Here is a 25,737-nt window from a genome sequence, read left to right as displayed (position 1 = left end):
ATAGAGGGCATAATGTTGCTGAGCACTCATTTCCTGTCACATTGTTTCATGTAGTTTGCTCTCCACCAAATTAAGCAATTTAGTATTTATTCACAACGGAAGTTGTAAACACACATCCACTCACTCCCACAATAACTGAAAATGAACGTCTTATGGGTTTATTCTTGTCATCCCTTTGCTTGATGTCTAAATGGATATCATGGACAAGTATGAAGTGAAAATGCGAAATTGAAAAAAGAAACTAGATGACAAAGCACTAAGCAGTGACATGCAGAGTTGCTCCAGTATAATCAGATTGTGGATGGCATCAGCACTCAGCAGGAGAGCGCTGATCCAAATCCCGCCAACAACATATCAGCTTTCAGGCCACAGACCTGAGTCCCCAGAGGAGCCTTGTCCTCCACAATGACTCACTCTCTGTCTGAGCAGCTCCTTGTCATTGCTCGGCATTTAGACCCTCGCCTGACATGTGGTAAAGTATCAAATATAGATCGAACAGCATTCAAAAAGAGCAGAGGAAGTTTTTGTCTAGTGGTATAATTGAATGGCAAGTCTGTGTTGATGGTTAATACTGCGTGATGATTTACACTTTGTAGCATATTAAAACCATTACTTAAATCAAATCAACATCAATGAAATTAATCTTTTGTATTGATTTAACAGGACTAATATTGATTGGTTTGCATTTGATTTAATACAATCTTTGTCCACTAAATTGATTGACCAATCAAGTTTGCACTGACTGATAAAACTGCCCTTTTCTTGCTGCTTCCTTACAACTAATCCTCAGTCAGCTGAATGCTGTCGTTAGTATCCATGTTCATGTGGGTAAATTATGTCAATGATTACTTGCATCTGTAGGCATCTTCTGTACATAAGACCATGATTATGGTTGCCAAAGCAACCAATCAGATTTAGAAATGTACTTTTGTCATTATGATTTGAGAAAGTTTTAAAATGCAGAAGGATTTTAAAATTGCAGTTGGTATTGTCTAGCCATTACAAAGACAAATGAATGTCCTGTCTTCTTTGTACAATCCAGCAGGTAATGTTCCATCCCCCAATGCTCCTCTCAAGAGGGTGCTGGCCTACACGGGCTGCTTCAGCCGTATGGCCACCATCAAGGACATCCACTTCTACCTGTCCCAGAGACTCCGCATCAAGGAGGAGGACATGCGACTCTGGCTCTACAACAGTGAGGTGGGCAACAGAGCTGTCACTACATTCCCCATCACGTCTACTGGGGGTTTCACACATCTGTTTTGTCGTATATTGGGCTAAATATAAGCTATTTATCAGCCTGTATTTGTCACAAAACTTCCCATGGTTGTTGATGCTGGGTGCAGGAGGGATGCAAAGGTCAGTTTGTGTCCTGTTATGGTCTCAGCTTGACCCCTTTAACTGGTCACCACCCGTTTACTTTGATTTGTTTACACTACTACTGCTAATCTGATTAAAGGTTAAGTGTGTACAACATGTCGGCCTCCAAAAAGAGGAACCGCTCTAGATGTAAATATAAAGGGGCCATTCTAGGTTAAAAACACAACAATTCATACAATTTAGATGATTACACACTAGTAAAACATCACTAGGATTATTTTATATTCAATTTCTGCCAATAGAGTCTTTGACCTAAATCTAACATGCTGAACGTTTAACATTGTTTTGAAATGTGAGTCATATGAGCACAGTATACCCTAAAAAAATTGATGTGGTACATAAACTGCAATGGGACATGAAGGACCTTTTATAAGACAGGACCTCAGGGTTGCACAGCAATGCATGTACATTTTGTTGACACACTTGAGTTCTATAAAGTCACAAACAGATACAGTTTAGGAACTCAACACATTTGCAGTTCCTTAAATTAATTTGTATCTTCTTTGTTAAAATCCTCTCCGTGACATAAAGCATATTATGTATATATATATATGATACTGTTTTTTCCTCAATTAGTTAAATAAACATTTGGGAATATGTTTTTTCTCCTCATTGTTTTTCAGAACTATCTCACCCTCCTGGATGATGAAGATCACACACTAGAGAGTCTGAAGATCCATGATGAGCAGCAGCTAGTTATAGAAGGTATGAAACATATCCCTTTTTTTCTATTCAAATTCTCTTCAGGATAAGTAAAAATCCTTCTTCAGAGTTTAATGAACAGATAATTTCATCAATAATAGGTCATTCTGAATACTGGTACAAGAAATTGGGAGTGAAATGGTTTAATCAGATGAATTTCTTACTCTTCTGCCACAGTCAGGAACAAAGATATGAGCTGGCCTGAGGAGATGTCTTTCATTGCTAACAGTAGTAAGATGGACAGACACAAAGGTAAGCTGGTAGACACTGTCATGATGAGCTCACTGCTTTTGTACACAAGCAGATCCTGAAAAGATTGAGGTTAACAGAATATTAGAAAAATGCATTTCCCAAAAATCTCTACAAATAATTGGGAGACAATTAAGCTTATATTGATGTCGTGCAACTTTCCTTCATTTTATTCTATCAGGGCCAGAACAAAGGAGATATAATATATATATATAAAGGAGAAATATATTCTGTTTAATCTTTTTCCAAGAATATTTTGAAAATACTTTTAGAATAGTTTAAAATGTTGCTAAATAATTTATTATACGTAGTTTTTGAAAAGCATGTATCATCCAAAAACAATTTGGCTCTAATGTTGGTTATAATTGTACTTATTTATTTTTCACATTTTTGTCATATATGCAACAGGAAGGTTCATAAGTTGTGGTCAAATAAAATCATTTGTTTACATGATTCCGTAGATTCCATTGTTTTGCCTCATTCAGCTATTTCTGTAAATCTGATCAGTGTGTCCTTGTTCATCAACACAGTTCCCACAGAGAAAGGAGCCACTGGTCTCAGTAACCTTGGCAACACCTGCTTCATGAACTCCAGTATCCAGTGTGTGAGCAACACCAAGCCACTCTCAGACTACTTCATCTCAGGGAGACACCTCTATGAGCTAAACAGGTGCCACTTAAGTGCATCACTTTTTGTATACATCTTGCCACCATTGTTCTGAGCTTTTCCTTTTAACGGGCCTGTGTTGGTGCATTTACAGAACCAATCCCATTGGGATGCGGGGTCACATGGCCAAGTGTTACGGCGACCTGGTGATGGAGCTGTGGAGCGGCACACAGAAGAATGTGGCTCCCCTCAAACTCAGAGTGAGCAGTTTCATCAGTCTTGAGATTGTCTAACAATCTGCCATGCAAAGCTTTTGTGTAGAATTTGTGTTGAAGTTGTACTTAAATGTTTCTATAACCTTTCTACCAGCTGAATTCCTGTTTTTTTACCTTTTTTGTGCAGTTTCTCAGAAATAGAAGACTTTTTGTCTTTAAAAATACATTTAAAAATAAAGTTAAAATACAAATATCTTATCTACATATATATACATTACTTCCTCTTCAGTGGACGATAGCAAAGTATGCCCCACGGTTCAATGGCTTCCAGCAGCAGGACTCCCAGGAGCTGCTAGCCTTCCTGCTGGATGGTCTACATGAAGATCTAAACCGAGTCCATGAGAAACCTTACGTGGAGCTGAAGGACAGTGATGGCCGGCCTGACTGGGAGGTGGCCTCTGAGGTCAGTCACATAGCTGATCAAACTCAGCTATCTACAATTGGAATAAGCACTAAATTATATATATATGTCGCTCTGGCATCATGGTCCAGGTCTTCAAGATGTAAAGGAAACATGCAGGATGCAGCTCTTAGACATCATTCAAAAATGATGCTCTTCATAATGACACAACTTAAGAATCAGCTTGTTTGACTGTCATACTGACTTGCTGCTGATCAGCTGGTTAACATAGTGGAGCATTAGGTCAGAATAGTCAGAAAGAGAGTTATAATAGAAAGAAAGATGATAATAAAAGAAAAAGAGAGTTATTCTAGAAAGAAAGAAGAAGATAATAATAATACAAAGAACGAGAGTAATTGCAAGAAAGAGGGTAATGATAGTAAGACTGAAAGAAAGTATAATGGCAAAAGCGAAAAAGAGATTCAGTGGCGACTTCTGATAAAGGAAACTTGATTTTTTATAAGCCACTCACAACTTCTCTAAATGAGATTTGCATCTAGCCTCCTTCTCCTCTGAGATATTTTGTGGTAATGAGCTGTAACATCCTCTGGTGTCCATTCTGAAAGTCAACGGATGAGGAGAGAACAGAGGAATCGATACCAGCCAGTCCATCAGCTGCGCTTTCCTTTAAATTGGAAATGGAGCTGTATTGATGTTCTGTTTGATTCTGGTTGTCCTGAGGGGAGGGATTTGCAGGATTAGTAGTGTGTGATCCCCACAATCCACTGTGTTTATATGTGTGTGTCTGTGTGTGTGTCCATGCCTCCAGGCATGGGAGAACCACCTGCGCAGGAACCGTTCCATCGTGGTGGATCTGTTCCACGGTCAGCTCAAGTCCCAGGTGAAATGTAAGACCTGTGGCCACATTAGCGCTCGCTTTGACCCTTTCAACTTCCTTTCTCTACCCCTGCCCATGGACAGCTCCATGCATCTGGAGATCACAGGTGAGGAGGCTGGAAGACGGGGAAAGAGACTCTTAGACTGAATTTCCTTCTTGTAATAATGCGAGTGACCCTTGCCATGTTCTATGTTTGTAGTTATTAAACTGGACGGCTCCACACCTGTGCGCTATGGCCTGAGGTTGAATATGGATGAAAAGTACACGGGACTGAAGAAACAGCTGAGTGAACTTTGCAGTCTGAAGCCGGAGCAGATCCTTTTGGCTGAGGTCCACACCTCCAACATCAAGGTACTGAGACTGACTCACAAAGCTGGAAACACAGAGTACTTTAAATACTTTATCTTTGGTGCTTTACAACACAATTTGATATTAAATTCAAGTTCATTCAAATCAAATCTGACTTTATTGTCATTTTACCAGACATACAAAAAAAGGAAAAGAACAAAACACACAGAACATGTGAACAGCACCATCCACAGGCAGGGAGGGAGAGTAACCTCAATATCAACACATTGAAATACAACAGGGCAATACCAGGTCACGACATGTCAGCCGATGATATGTTCTCTGTCTTCTCAAACCCTGCGGTAACACTCCTCTAAGCAGCCGCTTTGTAATGAAGCTAATTGATGCCCACAGAGCAGTGGAGGCTATAAACATTTTTCAAAGTGCTTCCAAGTTAAAATGTCCACTGTTCAAATGCAACTGTGGAAATCAACACAAGTTCTGGATGACCGGAAATCTTCTGAACTAAAGTGTATGTCTGCTGTCGTTTGCAGGGGTTGATATTTACTTCCTTCCTTCCTCCAGGAGTCACTGTTTGCATACAGTACACACAGTCCACATGCACAGAGCCCAGCTGTCTTATTGGTGGTTAGGGACCATTTTGACTAAAGACAATATGGGTTGAGGACCTATAAATAGGCCTCACTTTTTCAAAGACCTGTTTGAGGGTTCTTGGTTTTAGAGTTAGGGTTAGAATTAGGTTAAGGTTAGAGAAGGGGGCTAGGGAATGTATTATACCAATGAATGTCCTCACGGAGATGGAAACACAAGGTTTTGTGTGTCCTCGTACTTTACAGATACACACTACTAGTGCTTGTACAGAATTACAATGAAACACTCAGTCTGATGTAGCAATGCTTTGTGTGTAGAACTTCCCTCAGGACAACCAGAAGGTGCGTCTGTCAGTAAACGGCTTCCTGTGTGCGTTTGAGATCCCGGTGCCAGGTTCACCAACGTCCCTGAGCTCGCCCACACTGACAGGTGAGCTGGACAACTCCCGCCCTGTGTTTGTATTAACCTCGGCTCTGTCTGAGAGGCCGCAGTTGACTAGACACTTGACAGTATTTTTCCTTTCTTTCTGCCTCTCTCTTCTCAACTTCATTAGACATCACCCCGGTGGCCAATGGCTCAGCTGCTAATGGGCACCTGGGCAATAAGTCTGTCCTCATCCCTAACGGTGGGCCCAGCACTTTGGTGCCCTGCAGCCCCGATACGCCCCTCGCCAGTGGAGTCGCCAACGGACACATCACACTAGTGCTGGAAAGCCCGTTCATTGGATACATCATCGCCATGCACAGGAAGATGGTGAGAGCTGTACAGCATTTTTAAACAAGTGTTGTGTATAATTGTATGGATAAATGGATGACAGATTTTTAAATGTTTAATCTGTGGAAAAAAATTATAGTTATTATTGAATTAACATAATAATCTACATAATTATTCAGGCTACAAAAATCGTTTTCATTTTATTATGTAACAGCTGCTTTACCACAGTTTCCCAGCCAATGAGAGTGAGCAGAAAACTGACCTGGCTGAGTCCCAGCTCTTACACTTTACTTACACTCTACTGTGTCCACTTTCAGATGCGCACAGAGCTGTACTTCCTGTCATCTCAGAAGAATCGGCCCAGTTTGTTCGGCATGCCCCTCATAGTTCCCTGCACTGTCCACACCAGTAAGAAAGACCTGTATGATGCCGTCTGGATCCAAGTCTCCCGTCTGGCCAGTCCACTCCCGCCACAGGAAGCTAGTAACCATGCCCAGGACTGGTAATTGACACTTTCATCCCCATAACTTGTTATGTATTCTCTACATGAACAATATCAGTTTGTCCTGACGCCACAATGCTATACTAGTATCTTTTTGCTGAAGTAACCAAGGAAGCTCACACAGATCCTTTCCATCTTACTGGGGGGTATTTATTAAAATGTCAGTGTTCTTATAAATATACTTGACTTAGACTTAATGTAGCAGTTCGACCTTGTCTTCACTCACAGGAAAATAATTCCCTGTCTTTCTTATTCTTAGTATTTTGCAACAAAGCAAATAAATCTGCTCTATGTTGTATCTACTTATGTGAATGGTTTTATTTCAGATGTAAAGCTACACCACTTGTCTGGATGGAGTTCAGTATAGTTTTAAAATGGCGTTTGGAAATGTAATAGTGTGAACGTAGTCTCAGTGTTGCACAGCAAAGAGAATATTGTGGTGACTGGCCAGAGCTGATTGACATACTGTAGCCTTGTTGCTGATCTAACGCTTCATCCATTTCTGTTATTTACTCTGGGTTCAACCAACTGCTGAAAGACTCATCACATACATAAAACAAAGAAATGGTTTTGTAACACAGACAGTAAGCCTGACATCAGAAGAAAACTAATGGTTCATTCTGTCTCCTCCACATCTGTGAACCTGCAGTGATGACAGTATGGGCTACCAGTACCCCTTCACTTTGCGGGTCGTTGGTAAGGATGGTAACTCGTGTGCCTGGTGTCCCTGGTACAGGTAAGATTTCTTTCATTCAGACATTGTTCTTACACATTTGGTACTTGGGAGACGTCTAGATTTATGAACGTAGATAAGAAATTAAATATGTTTCTTTTCAGCATGTGTATTGGGAGCATATTGGCTCTTTATAAGTCATTATAAACCCTTATTAATGTCGTATCTTGCATAATCATATTCCAAATTCACCAGATTATTAACTTAGATTTTTCCCTCGTTAACATCTTAATTACTGCTCATTGATAGTGCGTAAAGAGGGCGTGTAAAAAAAACAGATATAAAAATACAATATTCTCCCGTAATAACACTTAATAAATATGATATTTTCTTGTGTACCAATCAGGTTGATGATTTAAAAATAAATGCAAATTAAGTCTTTCTAACGCATAGTATTTTGTGGTTTTTCTTATCAATAATTCACAGGGATTTTGTCACTTTTTTACTATTCTTAATGAAATATATCAAAATGGAACCTGCTGCTTTTATTTTTAAACAGCTGATTTAAGGTATTTTTTATTGTTCACTTTCTACAGTAACACTGTTTGAAAACAGAAAATCCAATAAAATCTTTTAAATCTACACTTGTTTTTGCGCAAGGTTGATCAGAGTGATTAGATTGAATTCAAACAAGGATAGTTTTTAATGGATGTGCTCCAGAGTTCTGTGCCCAGGTGAATGTATGTACTGCAGCTGCATCTTTGTGTTTCCAGGTTCTGTCGAGGCTGTACAATAGACTGCACAGAGGACAGAGCCTGTGTTGGAAATGCTTATATTGCTGTGGACTGGGACCCCACTGCCCTGCACCTCCGCTACCAGACCTCCCAGGAGAGGGTGAGACTTGCATTCACATACGTCACTGTTTGGGGAATCACAGACTTTCATTAATTTTATGCAGACTTACTCTAACCTTAACTGATAGCCTGATGCTTACCAGCATTGTCCTATAAGAACGTGATTTCTTAGGACCACCTTAAGGGAAACATTAACTTGGACTCAGAGATCAACAGATTCGATTTTAAACCATGATTCACACATTTTTCTTTCTCTGTATTGATGAACCGGGTACTGTGAATACACCCTCACTCCATGCAGTCTTATCACATCATGGTCTCTCTGCAGATCGTGGAGGAGCACTGCAGTGTGGAGCAGTCCCGTCGGGCCCAGGCTGAGCCCATCAGTTTGGACAGCTGTCTGAAGGCCTTCACCAGTGAAGAGGAGCTGGGAGAGGATGAGCTCTATTACTGTTCCAAGTGCAAGACCCATCGGCTAGCCACGAAAAAGCTGGACCTCTGGAGGCTGCCACCCATTCTGGTCAGTGGCACACTTATAAGACTCTGTCGGACCTGTGCTCTTGTCTTACTGTTGTAGTTTAGACCTAGAGCTCTGTGTGGTCATCAGTAATATCAATTACCTTTGCATCAACAATAGGACAACCCTGTTTGTGTGTCTCCTCACCAGATTGTCCACTTGAAGCGCTTCCAGTTTGTTAATGGTCGCTGGATCAAGTCCCAGAAGATTGTCAAGTTCCCGCGGGGGAACTTTGACCCCAGCGCCTTCCTGGCTCCCAGAGACCTGGAGCAGCACAGCCTCCACTCACGTAGTGAGAGTGAGGATCTACTGAGGGTCGGAGAAGACAACCTGTCCTCCATCTCTGCTCCCGCTGGCTTCTGCAACCTCCCCAAAGGTACCACATGTTGATCATTACACTGTGTGTTTGATGATTTCTTGAGAGCCTGAAATAATGTTGAACTAAAGAAAGTTTAGTATAACTGCTGCTTCACCCGTGGTCTCCCAACAGCCTCCCCTGCCTCGAGCAGGAAGTCAGCTCCTTCTCTCAGCCGGACCAGCAGCCCCTCCAGTAGCCCAAAGAGCGGAGGGCGGAGGCCTGGCCGACTACGCCTGCCTCAGCTGGGCAGCAGACACCGCCTGTCTAACAGCAAGGAGAACCTGGATGCTGTTGCAAATCCGGAGGCTGAGCCCCGGGAGGATGCTCCACAGGCAGACACAGAGGGGAGTGCAGTAGCAGGGGTGATGGGCCTTCCTGGATCAGCAGAAGCAAACGCATCAGAGTCAGTGTGCAGTGCTGAGGCATCCAGCAGCCACTGTGATGTGCACTTGTTGAACGGTGATACCAACGGGATGAGCTCGGGCTGCAGCACTGAGAGCAACATGGATGCCGACAACTTGCTGCTTCAGAACAGAGACAACATGTGTCTGGACGACATCTACAACCTCTATGCAATATCAGTAAGTCCCTGCCATACAGATAGTTATAATAGACTTACTGTTTGAAACAAATCTAAATATTGTTGTGATTTATCTTCTCAGTGCCATTCAGGAATCATGGGAGGAGGCCACTATGTGACGTATGCCAAAAACCCCAATGATAAGTGGTACTGTTACAACGACAGCAGTTGTAAGGTAAATAACAGCAGAACAGTTTATATGTTTGTATTTCAAAGTATACCTTTCATTACATATTTACTTTAGGGTAAAATTGGCTAAGCATACAATGTCACACTCACGCATAACAAACAGAACTCAACTGTGACATTTTTTTTTTTCCTGTTTAGGAAGTGCCCTCGGAGGAAGTCGACACCGACTCAGCCTACATCCTCTTCTACGAGCAGCAAGGTGTAAACTACTCCCAGTTCCTGCCAAAGATCGATGGCAAGAAGATGGCCGACACCAGTAGCATGGACGAAGACTTTGAGTCTGACTACAAGAAATACTGTGTCCTCCAGTGATGGCGCATTGTCTTCCCTCAGCCAGCACTACGCCTGCTCTCTGCTGCCGCCTGCTGCTCTGAGCAGGAAGCACCAGACATTCTGATCAGTCTGAAGAATTCTCACAAACTGCTAATGACTAGAGTCAGACAGTGCTCTCTGTCTCTAGGGATGCATCGCAGCACTTTCTACACTTGATCGCAAACATGGATTAGTGCAAAGGTTTGCCCAGACAACATGGAAGCCCCGGTGAAAGCACTAAACTGGTGCACTTTTCTCTAACCCCTGCTCCCCTTCCTTCCTCTCCTCCTCCTCTTCCTCACGTGAACAACATCCGCCATAACATACGTGTAACATATACTCGCATACTAACACGTCTCTGAATGTATGCCAGTATGGCCAAGTCATGAAGTGATGTTGCTTTGTTATTGTGCATTTATCATTTGTGATGTCAGAGTGGAGAAAAAAAGACAATTGGAGTATACGTGTGATCTGAGCCCGGATATCTTACCTGCAGAAGGAAAATAGTAAGACTACGTCATGCTTTCTATTTGTAAATGCACAGCCAATGATTGAAGACCCTTTTAATGCCAAGTGTAAACAGAGCCCAGAGCGTGTGCGTGGATTTTACATTTGGTGCCACAAGTCAACATGATGATGGAATTTGGTGTCTGGTAAACTTTTAAAAAAGTGGTTCTAGTAGTGATTGTTTCACGAAGGAAGATTTAAGTCATATGCTACCTCATTGCTTCTTGCAGCCGCTCAGCCACTTGTACCCTAAAAGTCTGACAGTATTAATAATATAAAAATGCGTCCTTCCTGTAGGAGACATGGTACAAACATTTCACCCCAACCCCATAAATCTGCCCCCCCTTATGGGGATAATCACACACATCCAGATGAAATTAGGCGCTTTTGCCAAAACTGTTTCATCCTGCAGCTGCCATATATCAGTGTTGATTTGTGCAATGTTGATCTGTGTGTATCCATAACTTCGCTGAGAATCTCTGAAAAGCTTGAGCAGGAATCTTTGATTTGCTTAGGACAGGTGCCATGATTTCAGAAGAGACATGCTTATATCATAATTAATACACAACATATGTTTGATATTTCTTTTCTTTTTATACTGCACATGCATTGTTTATTTTTTTTTTAATAGATTTGTTGTTTTGAAACAAGCCACAGGAGCCCCTTCAGGTCAGGGATGATATTTATCTCAATGCCACACTTAGAGCAGTCAGGCTCATCTTCGCAGCTCTGTCTCCACATGTACCTTTCACCCACTGCAGGTGAGATTCAAACCAGTCCGTGACACTAATGTTCGCCCCCTCCCAAATAAGAAAGGAGAAAAAGAAGTGATCAAAATTTAATTCACCTTCATTTTAACATTGTTACTTAAAGAGTAATTTTAAAGACTTCTCCACAGATTTAGCATCACACCCCTTACAGCTTAACAACAGGAATCTAAATCTTTGCAGCAGAACCACAGATGTTGTCATTTTTTTCCAACACATTCTTAGCTATAGTCAAAACCTGGCTGCTACTTCACCTACAGTGCAATTTCACTTAAATTAGCTGCTAGTAGCCTCAAACCTGAAGTCTCCAGGAGACACAAGGTGCAGGCTACAGAGTCTATCAAGCTCTCCTCTTTCTAAATTCACTCCCAAGGTTTTCCAAATCATATTCTTCAGCTCAATGGCTGTAGGTAAAGAAGGAATGAGAAGACTGCTCCCTTAAATCAAGGTTAAATATATGCCCAACATATCACCCAAGTAGAAGATGGTCCGGGAATAGTAGTGGTAGCAGCTGTAGTGTTCCTGGTGTTGCTGGTGGATGTGTTTGCACTTAGCTGAACCTCCAACCACACTCAACAACAATGTCACAATGTAGTTGAGTTATCCTGTACATAACTGCAGTTGGGTGAGAAGTTGACTTGCTAAATATCTGTGGAAGTTTCAGTAACACTGGATTACTTACTGGGTGGAGTGGCCAGCTCCACTTCCCAGACTCTTATGGCCCCAAAACTAATTTAATAAACTGATCATTTAGTTGATACTAAGTGCAGCTAGACATGAACTTATTTGACAAGGGCCTCAGGAGGTCCTGTGTCCAAATCTAGTTTTAATACTTTCAGTATTTCACCTGTCATTATTATTGTATTTCTAAACATTATTTTTGTTGAATCTATCTTTTATTAATTTATCATAAACTATCTTTATTCCTGTTCTTGTTCATTGGTTCATCTGTCCCCATGGACCCAGAATAGAAGTTCTGTCTACGTGAACTCATTGGTAGGTGATGTGGTACAGTGAGAGACAGTCATTTAAATGTATCCCTAGTGTCATATCATATATCATATCATCATAATCCCACTGGATTTCAACAAATACAAGAAAAACACAACACAACTCCAGTACTTGAATTAAAGGAAACGATAACAACATTTCAGATCGGCTGATGATTTAAGTTGACCGTTTATTTATACTTAAAACTAACCAAAGCCCGTTGAATCTGATGAGAGCTAAGGCATGTGTCTGGACGGTAGTTGTATCGGTTATCTTATCGCTCATCACTGGACCCAACATTTAGATCATATATATCTTTTTTTTTTCTTTTTCTTTGTGCTGAATCTAAATACCCGTTCAATGTTAATTCTAAACTCTGTTGCTCTTCTTATCTGAAGGTTTGATGTGACTGTTGAGGTTAGTTTGTAATGAACAAACGCATGTGTTGCTGTGCAGAGTCCTGCAGCAGAGATGAGTCTGCTGTGTGGGACTCTAATCACTGTGAACAGACTGCGGACGATTTCCCACTTTGTCTTCTAGATCACATGAGATGAGTCGTTCTGTTCGCCCCTTTTAGCTGCTGTATTTATGAGAAGGTGGTGTCATTATGGACGTCTGTGAGTGGAGAGATCTCTGTCACTGTTCCCTTCCTTTGCAGATTATGTTTATTGAACAAATGGAAATGTACATACAAGGGCTCTCCTTGAATGAGCTCTTTGTTTCCTCCCTCCTTTGCACCGAGCTGTAGCCCATGTCCAGTTTCTGTCCGTGTTTGTCATCACATGGCTCAAAGGGAAGCATTTAACTAAGGATCTGTCTCTTAAGTCCCCAATTGGAAATGTCTGCTTCCTTTAATGTTGCCCCTTTGGCCCTCAAACGACTACTTGTGTGATGCTATGCTAACTACACATGTGGCTTCAACTGTATCAGCAAAAATACAATGTTTATAGTTGATGGTAATTTTCAGCACAACTTTTATAATCCTGGAACATAGATTTTTCGGCCCAACAGAACTGAGCTCTGAAGCTGAAACTGGGCGAACGCTGATCCTGTAAAACGCGGGGCTCAAATCGGAAACCCCTCCCCTCTCTAGAAGCCCCCCCACCACCACCACCACCACCACCAGAAGAAAGGTTCAGGGTCGCAGACAGTGCAATCTACTACTGAGCTATCTGTCAGTGTCTGTAGCCTCTTTTTATTTAAGTTCATTTCTGTTGGATCTGAACCAGACGTGTTAATTTAAAGAAATTTTTTTAAGGTGTTTGTTGAAAGAAAGTGACGTTGCACTGACATGAAAACATGTACATAAAAATGTGTTTTGTAAATAAGCCAATGAAAAGTATGTATTTGAATATGAACTGTACAAAATACTGTACTTGTAGTTGTATATGGAGTGATACTGTTGATCTGTAACAAAATATCCAACAAACAAATTAAATTCTGCAGAGCAAAAAATGACAGCAGACTGAAATGTTTTCATTTATGTCCGGGAGGGGAATGCAGTTTTTGTAAACGGAGTGATTACAAGAAGAGTTGGTACAGACGTTCATGAATTATACCTTTGGTGATCCATCAACTTTTTTTCAGCCAAGGTGAACCTGGTGCTATGGCTGCTGCAGAGCCGGTTCACCTTCACCTTTTAAGAACAGAGCTTTTCAAGGGGCTAGATTCACCATAGAGTCTCTATACGATTTCCATGTAACACTAGCACCGACTTCAAGCACAGCATCAACAACAGCAGACTACAGCGTAGACTACAAACAACTCTCTTATAAAACAATCTCTTTATAAAAATGATATAATAATCCCGCTTCCTGACGTAGACAGGTCTTTCTTCTAGTCGTCTAGAATAGCAAAGGGTTGGTGCCAAAGTCATAGCACTTTATCTCACCAAGAGCCAATTTTTTGATTTGTCAAAACACAAAGAACTTATTCGAGCAAAGCACTGGCTCCAAAAAACAGGCCCTTCAACTGCCTTGGTGGAAAAGGGCAACATGACTTAATATCTATATTGCACCAGCACGTCAGTCCTTCACTTCATCCACTATGTGAATGCATTGTGTTAGTGTGTTACATTACACCTTCTTAACATTACCATTGTCACATTGACCATGATGTGACATTATGTCAGTGTGAAGGTGTACAGCCGTCAGTGGAACTTGTGGTGTTGGTGCAGTTTATCTGCAGATGAGAGAGGAAACCACACTCGGGGTCTCTGCAGCAACTTCCCCTCACTGCAGAAGATATTTCTGTCACGCACATGTGAGGTCCTTTTGTTTTCCGCCTCTTATCTAATCCTCTCTGTCTCATTAACCCATTCTATTCTGGTTTCTACAGTTGAGTTTCCCTAAACTCTTAAGTGGAGACTTAAGTGTGATTCTCACCACCTCATTTTTTAAAATTGAAATCTTGTCTGATATGTTTCTTATTATTTTCTCCAGAAATTCACCAGGATAAATAAATAGCCATTTAACAAGTCAGACTTGAGGTATATATATATATTTTTTTAATACCACAAAAATGTACAATCTATAGCTGCCTGTTACTTCACTGGAGAAAATGTACGATTTTACATACATATTTTTAAATATTAATTTCAATGAAATACTACTTTCAAAACTTGGTCTATTTCAGTGCAAAAAAGGGATTAAATCACTTGAGCTGACACTGGTATAAAAAAATATATAATATCTCTTTATAAGTTTACGTCCATTATCTATACCTCTTATCTATACCGTCTTTGAGGGTTCCTGAGGAGCTGGGGCCAATCCCAGCTGACCTTGGGGCGAGAGAGACCCTGGATAGGTCCCTAGTGTATCACAGGGCCAACATTAATAGACACACACACACACACTGACAGGATACAGTGAGGCCATGGGGACACAACTAATGATACAGGATAACTTCTTTATACACCATTCACCCACACATGTGCACCTGGTTTAGGTGCTAGAGTAGTCTCCAATGGACCAGCTGAAGTACCTGGAGCAAACCCTCACAGCACAGAACAGAAAAACATGCAAACTCCAAACAGAAAGGCTCCGGTTCGAACCCAGAATCGTTGGGGCTATAGTGTTGACCACTGCACCATCGTGCCACACATAAAAGTAACTAGATTCGATGATTCTGAGCATTTTGGGTTGAAAGAACATGGCTAATTTTCGTATGTGATCTGAATCTAACAAAACCAGCTAAACTTGATTCATTGTGTTTTACATTTTGTTTCATCTGAGACCTTCACACCTCAAAAATCCCATCACTGATCTGTCACTGCCTGTTTAAGTTCTGTTATAGTTGATTTGACTGCAGTTAAGTCATAGGTGGAATGTGATACAGTGTCATGCATCTCAAAGCGCCTGCTGCTACAATGCGTTTCCTCTGCTTTTGTTGGTGGTTGACATGCGATGACGTCTCCTGCTGGCGACAGTACAGACAGGCTTAGCACAAGACCACGTTGAATTGTTGAGCACAATAAACAGGACAGACCCAGACGGACTGCTCCAGCTCCACTGTCGTCCCAGTCAGTTTAAGGATGATCTGGTGTTCAGGTAACCACAGGTGAGACTCCGTTGTATCGTAAACATTTAATCTAAATGTGTCAGCTTCATGTGTCTCCTCTGTGTGATAATGTTTGGGGCCATTGATCCGTTCACAAAGAAAGTCCCGTGTTTCTGAGTATTTCATTTTGTGACCTTTCTTTCTGCTCAGCATTTCTTTGGATCACTGATGGTATTTTAACACCACGATCGCCATCTTCCAGTCTGACGACTCGTGTCTGAGACATAGTCCGCTTCAGTGAGCAGACCATATGATGGATGGTAATAACACCAGTGAAGTTATAGGCTCGACTCCGCCCTCAGACTCTACAGGTAACATTTTCATCCAGCTGAGTTTAGATACACACAGTGAGAGCCCGTTGGAGCTGAGTGTTTCTCTCTTACTCTTTAAGTCTTGGTGATGGACAAGGGTGTCTACTTCCTCGCGGGGGCCCTCTCCTTCACCGTCCTGACGTTCACACTGCTGGGCATCCTGTGTATCAGAAAGTAAGAGGGGCTAAAATGATTTCACGAGGAATTTACTGGTGTCAGTGTCGTGGATTGTGTTTTAATCTTTGGTACAGTTGCACTAAGGCTTGATTTTTTTTTAATTTTTTTTTTTTTATATACCAAACACATAGTGTGGCCGGTGAAACATTCAAGACTAAATTCACAAGTGCAGCTAGTACGTCAAGGTTTTCAATTACATGTTTGAGTAGATCTTATTTTAACAGAACATCCTGCAGAGGGTTTCATATCATTCAATGAAACGTGAAAACTGAGTTTATACAAGAGCAAATAAAACCTTGTCAAAAAATGGTAACAGCACGTGTGTAACTACTTTACTTATGTCTCTATTCCATTTAAGAGCCGCAGGCGCAGTGCAGGAGTAAATACAAAAAGAATGCAGCCACTGCTCATGTTATTGTTGCTAGTTCTTTGTGTGGTTTTCCTGTTCTGTCAAACTGGCCTCCAGCATGTATTTCTGCAGAAACTCAACACGGGCTGACCTACATTAACCGACAGGCTGCTGGCTTCAGACCGAACGTATATCACACTCTGGTTTTAAGACATCACCTTTGTGGTGGTGCTTCTTCTAAACATTTAACACTGTTGTGGTGCTTTTATGTCATTATAAGCTACTAACCATTACCAGTGTGAGCATATGAGCATTCTATGATTTTAATTTTGTTATAAGTGTGTTATAAGAACAGCCGCAAAGAACCACTAGCATAGCCAGTCTAGAAGTCAGTCTAAGAAACATTGTCCAGATAGGATTTCTTTTCTTTTCTCTTTCTTTTAGTATTTAAAAAATATATATATACTCCCAACCAAAGCTGCCTTGAGCTTCGTAAAGAATCTTGAGCTTCGTATAGAAGCTTTCCCTTGTTCAGGGAGGTGATTTAAATGATGTCTCTGATCCTCGGGCAGGGAGACTCTGAGCCGAGGGGCCCTGATTATAAAAGCTCACTGAAGTCACTGAAGCTGGAACAACCAGCAGAGCTCTGGTCGAGGATCTGAGGCTGAGCTGAGCCGTGAAGTTCTTTAGAAATATTCAGCACAATTTGAAATCAAGTCTGTAGTAACCAGTGAAGTGCAGACGAGAACAGCTGTTGTGATCATGTACAAACTGAAGATATCAAAGTGCTGCTTGGTTTAACCCTGAATACAATTATTTAAACAAGATGAAAATAAGGCATAAACAACCTTCTCCAATCAGACTGAGAGAGAAAAGACTACATCTTGAGACAGTAGAGGAAGGTACAGTGTTGAGTGCTGTGTGTTTCACAATATACGCCACTTTCTCTTGTAGATATCGCTCTTTGGTTCGTACCATTAGAGAGCTGGAGGTGAGGAAATCGGCGCCTCGCCCTGTCCCTCGGCTAGAGGCACCCGTCAGGCCTGTGAGGCAGCAGCCAGCAGCGGAGGAGGAAGATGAGGAGCCTTCTCTCCGGGCTTCCCTGCAGCACAGCAGCACAGTCAGGGCCTCGTCCAGGGGGCTGTGGAGAGGCCGGCCACAGGTACCACCACTCTGCCAACTTCTCCACGCCATTGCACGATTCAGATAGAAAAATTTATTTATTTATCAGATATTAGATCTCTGTTAGCAATTGATTTCTGCCACCAGTCACCTGTGGACACAGCAGAGGACACCTCCCATGCATCAGAGGGTGAATTGAGCGCCATGATACCCACTTACTGAGCTCTTTAACAGAAACACCACCCTGATACTGGGTAGTTCCTCACTTTTCTCTCAGTTCTTGGTGCCGTGGATTTAAGAAGATGTTGGAAACTTTCCTTGGAGATTCTGCTCCATGTTGACATGACTGCATCCCATCATCTCTGCAGATCTGTCAGCTAATGCTTTTGTGTGGAACATATCATCACTGTAGCTCAAGGTGGAGCCAAAATACAACAGTTGTGGTGCAATGTGGACAATTAGTGTGACTTTGACCTGCGTGGTATTGGTTTGTTGGTGGATGCCCGTGTCACTGCTGTTCTGAAGCTGCCTCCAGCCGCCTCTTATGAATGTCTCATGTCATTTATTGAAGGTTCCTCGGTTCACTAAGACAGATCTGAACCTAATGCAGCTGATCAAATCAGGAAAGGAGGGCGCCTTCTACCAGGCCAGGATGACCAGAGGGACGTGTAAAGGCCACAACATGTTCACGTGCAAGATCAGCAAGGAAGGTTAGAAACACAGGCATTTATTTTATGTAGCTGTTTCTGAGATAAAAGGCACAAAGTTATCATGTTTGCACAAAACCAAAACCCATGTAAGTTGTAAAAGAGGGTTAAGCATTCCATTTACCTATGTTAGAGACAAACTGCATACAAAATTGGACCATATCAAATCATTTCCAAAGCTATGAAGATACCATGAATATCTTTGTAGCTCTCACTTAACATGTCCATCAAATCAAAAGCGACTAACTGTAATCCAACACTACTGCAGAGTCATTTGAGGAGTGAATGCTGATTGAATCCGTTCTCGTTGTAGACAAAGGTCGGATGTTAGTGGGTGTTAGACGTTTTTTTGGCCAGTGCAAAAAAAGTGCCTCATTTCACACATGGTCAAATGTTGCTAAAGTAACTTATCAATCATAGTGTGCTTGATTCCTGTGTCTTTTCCCTCCTGAGGTGTCCGTTCTAAGCATGTGGACATAGAGGTTTCCATCATGAGGAAACTGGTGCATCACAAGAACATCCTGCAGTTACTGGACTGGAGCAACACTGAGGGTGAGATTCATGCAGTGTATTCTGGGAGGATGAACCTGTTCCACCGGCTGGAAAGAAAGAGGGGAAAGTCCTTTAACTTCCACCCTGTTGTTCACTGCTGCTCTCTGAGTTAGGACTGTGTCACCATATCTATGAGTGTGTTTGACTGTGTCTATTGCTTTGTGCAGATCCTTACATTCTGATCATGGAGTATGTGAGCTATGGCACTCTGAAGACCTTCCTGCAGAGCAACAGAAGTCACCTGAGTGCAGATCCTGAGCTGCAGAGCCTCCTCACCATCGCCTCTTATCACATCGCTCTAGCTATGAACCACTTGCGCTCCAAAATGGTAACAACATAGTCTGTCCTCTGCATGGGGATGAGTAATGTTTCAATCTCTTACAATTTGTCCACCAAAACTGAATACATTTCTGCTGTGGTCTTCCCTGTAGATTGTGCACTGTGACTTGGCTCTGAGGAATATCATGGTCAATAAGTTTCCTTGGGAGGTGAAAGTGGCAGAGTTCGGCCTTGCCCGAGATTTGTCACGCATCACAAGTCGCCACAGCAGCCGCTGGAGGAACCCACGGGTAAGACAACACTGACCACACGATAACGGTGACACTTATTTCACTTTTCCTAATAGTTGACATGCATGACACCACCAGGACATTTGACTTTATCAGATGACAGGTTGTTGAGATTGTATCAATTTTAAATAAATCATCATAAACCCTCTGAGTTGAAACATTAGCACTTAATGAAGGTTTCATTGGTAGAAAATCATCTCATAATTTCAACACTGACCACACTCTCAATTTGATCTTTCTTCAACAACAGTTTCCGAAAAACATGGTGTTGATGAGAAAGACCAGAAGTAACATGAAATAATGTTAACTCTTAATTTCCACCATCAACTCACCATATATAATCATACTGGTATATTACAATTGTGACTGAGTCTAAAACTGTTATGAGTGATTCAAAATACTTTCATACCAAAGAAAAAAAACACCTTTTTCCAATATGTATAACTTATACAGCAGCCAGTGCCACTGCGCTGGTACCCACCTGAGTACTTCAGGAACAACTACTACAGCTTCAAGGGAGATGTGTGGGCCTTTGGCATCGTGCTGTGGGAGATGCAGACATTTGGTGAGTAAAGAGCAGTATTTATATATACATATATTTATCATGATCGGAAGGTGTAATGTATTTTACAAAATGCCTGGTTAAAGATAGTAAATATTATTTCTATATCTCTCCCTTTGTCTGGATCGGTGACAACATTTAATGGATTCTTTGTTGACCCATGTCCCATCATTCCACCATGTTTAGTGGAAATGTCTGGTAGTGTTTACAAAAACCAAAGAAATGATTACTGACTGGATAATTGGACACAGGGGGCGGGAACTCAAGGTGGAAACACACGAGGAACAAAAACTTCAAATTAAAACAGGAAACAAAGAACTGAGGGAGAGCACAAATCCAACAAAACCTAAACACAATGAGACACAGGCAAAGACGATAAGCAAAATACTCTTCATATTAAAGTGGCAGATAAAGTGAAATTAAAAAAAACATTTATTTTGATTATCATACAATCTCATTCACTTTGGGACAATCCTTAACTCATCTATCCACCCAAGAGGATTCAATGAAACTCATTACTTTAACTTTCAAAGACAGCAGGTAACTAAAGACCCTGATGGGCTACATGTATTTTAACAGTGGAAAAGTTGATTCAACCAATTTAAACTATCTGTACTTTATTTTGTCATTGTGATCATACGTACACGTTACATTTTCAGGTACCTTACCATACCCAGACCTGGAGACATCAGAGGCAGTGGTGTACCACATCTGTATCGGTCAAAAAAACACAAACCCTCAAGGCTGCAGACCAGAGATGTGAGTAAAAATCTATAAAATCAGACTGAATAATAATGATATATATATTTTCTGTCATGCACTTTCATGTTTCAAATTTGATATAGTCTTTCTTAAGTGCATACAATATTTGCTATATTGTAATGAATAATTATTAAATTACAAATAGTTGGCTGTGAATTTGCAGTTTTCACCGTTTTACTTGTAGACACTCAACTAACAGTCAGTTATGGTCCAAACTAATCTCACTCTACAGGGTTCAGCCCATGAAGTGAGGTTGATTTGCTGCTTTCCCAGCTTTTTCTCTGTGATATTAGACGTTGACCTTGTCACTGATTAATCATCATTATGTCATGACTCTGAGCTCTATGTAACTAAAGAGCTTTCGGATTCTGTTGGACACTTTCTGATTAAACACATTTAGACTGTGTTTGGATTTGGTTTGTATTTCATTGTTTTTCCCTGAATCCTGTTTCCTGTTGTATTTTGATATTATGCTCCTTGTGTGTCTCAAGCTTGATTTTCTGACTTTGACCTGTTTCCCACTGTGACGGAGCGCACGGCGCCCGTCACGGCAGTGATGGCACTGCCCCGTTTACCTGTGTATCGGTGCGTGCGGCGCCCGTCACCGCACCAATATACTGTCATGTTGACACGTGTTATATGTATAAATGTTGTCTGTGTGTGTTACGTGTCTGTGGTCTGTGTCGGTATACAGTCTGTTCTAGAATTAGTAGGCTATGCCTTTAGGGAACAATTGTGTGTCAATATGTTGCTGGTTATGCTACCGGCCATATTGAGTTTTAGTGTTTAAGCTGATTAAAGCTATGAAGCTGGCCGTACCTGGGACACCCCTGTGCTTAATGTAATATTGGTATGTTCCAATTATACGGGGCGTGGTCTAGGTCCATTTAAGCCGGGCTGATCATTGAGTCGGGGGGAGAGACATGGGAGGACGTAAGTCGGGGAGAGCTGATGTAAGAGGGACGTAAGTCTGAGCGCTCTCGAGGAAGTGTTTGTTGAAAACAGTATAGTGTTATTGTAATTATTTGTTTGGCCATGGTGCCTTTTTATTTTCTTATTTCATAGTGTTTGTTTTTTCTTTTGTTTTATTTTGTATTTTCTTTCATAATTCTGCCTTGTCGGCCTTAATTTGTTGGGAATAATAAAATCCCTTCTTCTACCTGAATCTCCAACTACTACTGCGAGTTATTTCCATCGAGCTCAGCCGCTCATAAACATACCTACCTTTAACACCCACCCTTGTGATTGTCTGCATCTTTTCCTAAAGTGTTTCGCCTGTGTTCAGCCCTGCCCCCTTGTGTATACAAGTCTGTGTGCTTCCCTTTTTTAGTTGGTCTTGTTCAACTTGCTTGTACGCTTTCTGCTTTTCCTGTCAAGTTTCGATGTGGAAACCTGTTTTTGCTTTAAGTTCCTTTTCCCCGTGTTTTGCCTACAATAAAGGACTCTATTTTTTTCACCTGAATCTGTAGCTCCTGCATTTCATCCTCTCTATCCCCTTATTGTGACACATTATTCAATGAAATAATATTCTTTCAAAATGTCAGTCTGATCTTCACTAATGTCCTTTATTTCATTTTGTATCATCATCTGTACCTTTATTCCCAGTTGTTCATAACATGATTTGAAATGTCTAATCCCCCCCAGACTTCATATCATGCAGGCCTGCTGGCGGGAGCCATACACACTGAGACCCTCATTCACAGACATTGTCGAAATGCTGGAGAACATCCTGGAAAATGATGCAGTAAGAAACAGCTGAATGGCTGAACCATGTTTCTAATGATTTACATGATTATTTCCTAAGCTTGGATCTCTTGACTTTGTTTTAATGTGTAAAATGTAGTAAAGAAACCTAATGCAAACTTCATCTAGAATATAAAGCTACATGCCCTTTAAATTATCTCATGTAACACAACATCCTCAGAGATGAAAGAAAGAATTTACATTTAGGGTAATTTCCTAGAATTTAAACTATGATTAAAAAATGTTTAAGAAAAAACTAATCTTTCAATGAGTTGCTCATACAGTATGTTGCATCACAGTTTGACTAGGTAGATAGTTGGGATATGTGGTATGTTGAGGGTGAATTAAAACGTCCCTGTCCTCTTCTTTTCAGGATTATGTGGACATCGAGGGCCCAGGGCTTCTGGCAACAGACGAGGCTGAATATCATGACTCTAAATATCTACGAGCAGCAAACGTCACCTTGGATGATGAAAATCACATCTAAATAGATTAACTGCAACATCAGATCGAGCAGTTTACTGTACATTTAAAATCCATGCACCCTGGTTAGACTGCACCACTGCATCTGGTTGGGGGCAGCCTTTCAAGTGCTGTCTCAAATTAGACAACTGTGAGATGATCACACATAAACAACCCATCAAAAATAAAACAGCGAAAATAGATGCAACAGGAAATTGAATAATCTTGCTTGGACGGTAAATGTAATGTCATTTCATGGGCTGATTTGTCATTGTAAAAATAATTATACCATGCCTCTACTTTTTAGCTTTGATCCAAGTCATTTGATGTGTTGTGCATTTTCTGTATTGACACAAGTATAACAGTTTTAGTTTGACAAAAGAGATTTCTCTGCCAGGACGGACAGAAGTGAACTAGATTTCACAGGTATCAGAGCACTTAAACAATATTTACAACGTTGATGATTGTGGATAACATACATGGAGAGGTGTATCTTTGTTTAAAATATTTGTACATAAAAAATGTCTGACAGAGATAAAGGGAGCAGCAATGACACTTGTAATTATATAGGTATGGCAAATGATGGTATTATATGTGATTAGGCATAATGTATATACTTATAAATCTGAATCCACGATCTACTATCCATGGTCTTCCTCCACGATGTTGCCACATTTTTCACTATTTATAATTTTTCCTCAATATAAGAGTAAACCGAGAATCCCTTTGGTTACACAACTTGGGTCAGCAGACTCACTGGTTCAGAAACACAGCACCGAGAAGAAAAACAATAAATTAACATTAAAACAATTACATGGAGATTTCATCACATTATCATTATGTGACAACTTTTTTGTTCATGTTCCGACGTGGACAAACAGCAGCACGCTGAATGGATCCATCCTGGATTCCCTTGAGTGTCTTCAGTTCAGTGAATAAAAAATATGGAGACTTTTTTTGCTTTGGAGTTTGTGTTGGACCAGTCGTGAGGACATATATTGCAACCCTCTGCACGTTTGTAATTTCTAAGTCGTTCTATGTAAAAACTTTTCTTTTGCATGATTCTTTTACACATAATGAGCACAAGGAGATGTCATAACTTACAGCTCTCACTGGAACCCCCTCCTGGAGCTGTCTTTTTAAGTCATCATGTCTTTTTATCATTTTAGAAGAATTTAGCAAAATTATTATAATATATATTATGATTTTTCGATCTATTAGCCTTAATGTTTCAAACAAACTAAATATAGGCTGCCTGACACGTGGGGGTTTTTCAGCCTCATGTGTGACTGAATGGAAATGAAACACAGAAAGACGTCAGACTCTCGCTGCCTGTCCCACATGCATGTTTCATACGTTCAGAGAACCAATAACTGATAACTGAAAAAATATTTATAATGAATGAACACAGTTACTTTTGCTTTTTTTCAATCAGTCCCCCTTTTTGAAGGAGGATCTGAAAATATAAGACGAGTAAAAATCTTAGCATTGAAGCAACACTGTAAGCCATGGGTGGTGATTCATTGTGTTGAGAGGTTCAGTGCTTTTCATATACAGAAAGCAGATTCCATCAATGTGCAAACCGTGAGTGTGTGCTCTCACTCACTGAACTCAAACAATGCCTACAGCGTTTTTCATCATGACCCATGGCTTACTGAACCAGCAGAGCTGTCGCTGTATAAAACAGCCCAATCATTATATCATATATGTGGGAATTATTGATACTTTCAAAGTTTCCTTGCAGAATATCAGAGATGAATTCTGCTTTTTAATAACTTCTAGATCTTTTAACTGGTCAACAGTTAGAGGGGTCTGACATAAGGGTGATATTATCCATCCTGTGTGCACAAGATATTAACTAGTTCTATTTGAACAAGTTAATATCTTGTGTGAACAAGTAAATGATCTTGTGCGAAGAAGTTAATTATCTTGTGCAAAGAATAAATATATTTTGCAAACAAACTTTTTACATTTGTCCAAACTAGACAAACTAAACACCTTTTGAGTTTGTATGACAACTGACCTTACCACAGGTTCTCTTTCATGTTTGGAAGAGGAGAGTGAGGCGAGGGGTGTTCAGCTGCAGCATGCAACTTCACCACTAGATGTCACTCAGCCCTACTGAACAAATGCTACACCTCTATATATACAGTCTATGAATACACAACTGTGCAGAAACGATTTCCGGCTCACTCGAGAATCTCGCGTGAAGACCCGCCCACACACTACTTATGATTGGTTTACCCTGATAATCTCCCATGAAGGCAAAGGGCACTAGCCAGAGAGACAGGAAAGGGGCGGGTCTTTGTGCACCGCGGTTGAGGAATAAACAAAGGCTGCGTTCGAATAGTCAATTTTGCTCAGGAACCTCCCTCACTGAGTGACACGACCCGGAAAGTGTTTCAGCGGCTGCCATAATAAGAGTTGCTCAGATTTTCTAAATTATTAGAAAATGAGCTTCAATTCCCCCTGGACACAACCAAGTAAATATAACAAACAGAACAGCTGTATTATTCTCATGACATGATCCGGAAATGATCCTCACACGAC

General features: G+C 41.0%; 2 protein-coding genes across 6 annotated transcripts in view; both read left to right on the top strand.

Moving 5' to 3' along the window:
• Positions 1-13,769, top strand: part of usp32 (ubiquitin specific peptidase 32) — a 45,191-nt gene extending 31,422 nt beyond the window's left edge. For 3 of the 5 annotated variants that reach the window (XM_061072876.1, XM_061072875.1, XM_061072878.1), the window contains exons 17-34: positions 1,043-1,200; positions 2,004-2,085; positions 2,260-2,334; positions 2,862-3,000; positions 3,092-3,197; positions 3,442-3,615; positions 4,382-4,556; positions 4,650-4,801; positions 5,668-5,779; positions 5,904-6,103; positions 6,382-6,566; positions 7,216-7,302; positions 8,013-8,133; positions 8,422-8,613; positions 8,761-8,986; positions 9,101-9,549; positions 9,631-9,723; positions 9,876-13,769. In XM_061072876.1, coding sequence (XP_060928859.1) covers positions 1,043-1,200; positions 2,004-2,085; positions 2,260-2,334; positions 2,862-3,000; positions 3,092-3,197; positions 3,442-3,615; positions 4,382-4,556; positions 4,650-4,801; positions 5,668-5,779; positions 5,904-6,103; positions 6,382-6,566; positions 7,216-7,302; positions 8,013-8,133; positions 8,422-8,613; positions 8,761-8,986; positions 9,101-9,549; positions 9,631-9,723; positions 9,876-10,049 — 2,900 coding nt within the window. In that variant the 3' untranslated portion in view covers positions 10,050-13,769. The remainder of the gene's footprint in view (positions 1-1,042; positions 1,201-2,003; positions 2,086-2,259; positions 2,335-2,861; positions 3,001-3,091; positions 3,198-3,441; positions 3,616-4,381; positions 4,557-4,649; positions 4,802-5,667; positions 5,780-5,903; positions 6,104-6,381; positions 6,567-7,215; positions 7,303-8,012; positions 8,134-8,421; positions 8,614-8,760; positions 8,987-9,100; positions 9,550-9,630; positions 9,724-9,875) is intronic. The other 2 variants (XM_061072877.1, XM_061072874.1) reach the window with 1 other exon arrangement.
• Positions 13,770-16,072: 2,303 nt separating this feature from the next.
• On the top strand, positions 16,073-24,141 carry si:ch211-167j9.5 (tyrosine kinase receptor Cad96Ca). The gene is made up of 11 exons (XM_061073635.1): positions 16,073-16,182; positions 16,263-16,356; positions 17,663-17,870; positions 18,402-18,540; positions 18,991-19,089; positions 19,257-19,417; positions 19,521-19,658; positions 20,112-20,223; positions 20,880-20,979; positions 22,627-22,726; positions 23,099-24,141. The coding sequence occupies exons 1-11, from the start codon at positions 16,122-16,124 to the stop codon at positions 23,210-23,212; spliced, it is 1,326 nt and encodes a 441-aa protein (XP_060929618.1). The 5' UTR covers positions 16,073-16,121; the 3' UTR covers positions 23,213-24,141.
• The last annotated feature ends 1,596 nt before the right edge of the window (positions 24,142-25,737 follow it).

Source organism: Limanda limanda, chromosome 6 (assembly GCF_963576545.1).
Source record: "Limanda limanda chromosome 6, fLimLim1.1, whole genome shotgun sequence".
NCBI classification, from domain to species: Eukaryota; Metazoa; Chordata; class Actinopteri; order Pleuronectiformes; family Pleuronectidae; genus Limanda; species Limanda limanda.
This window is presented reverse-complemented; position numbering and strand designations above follow the sequence as displayed.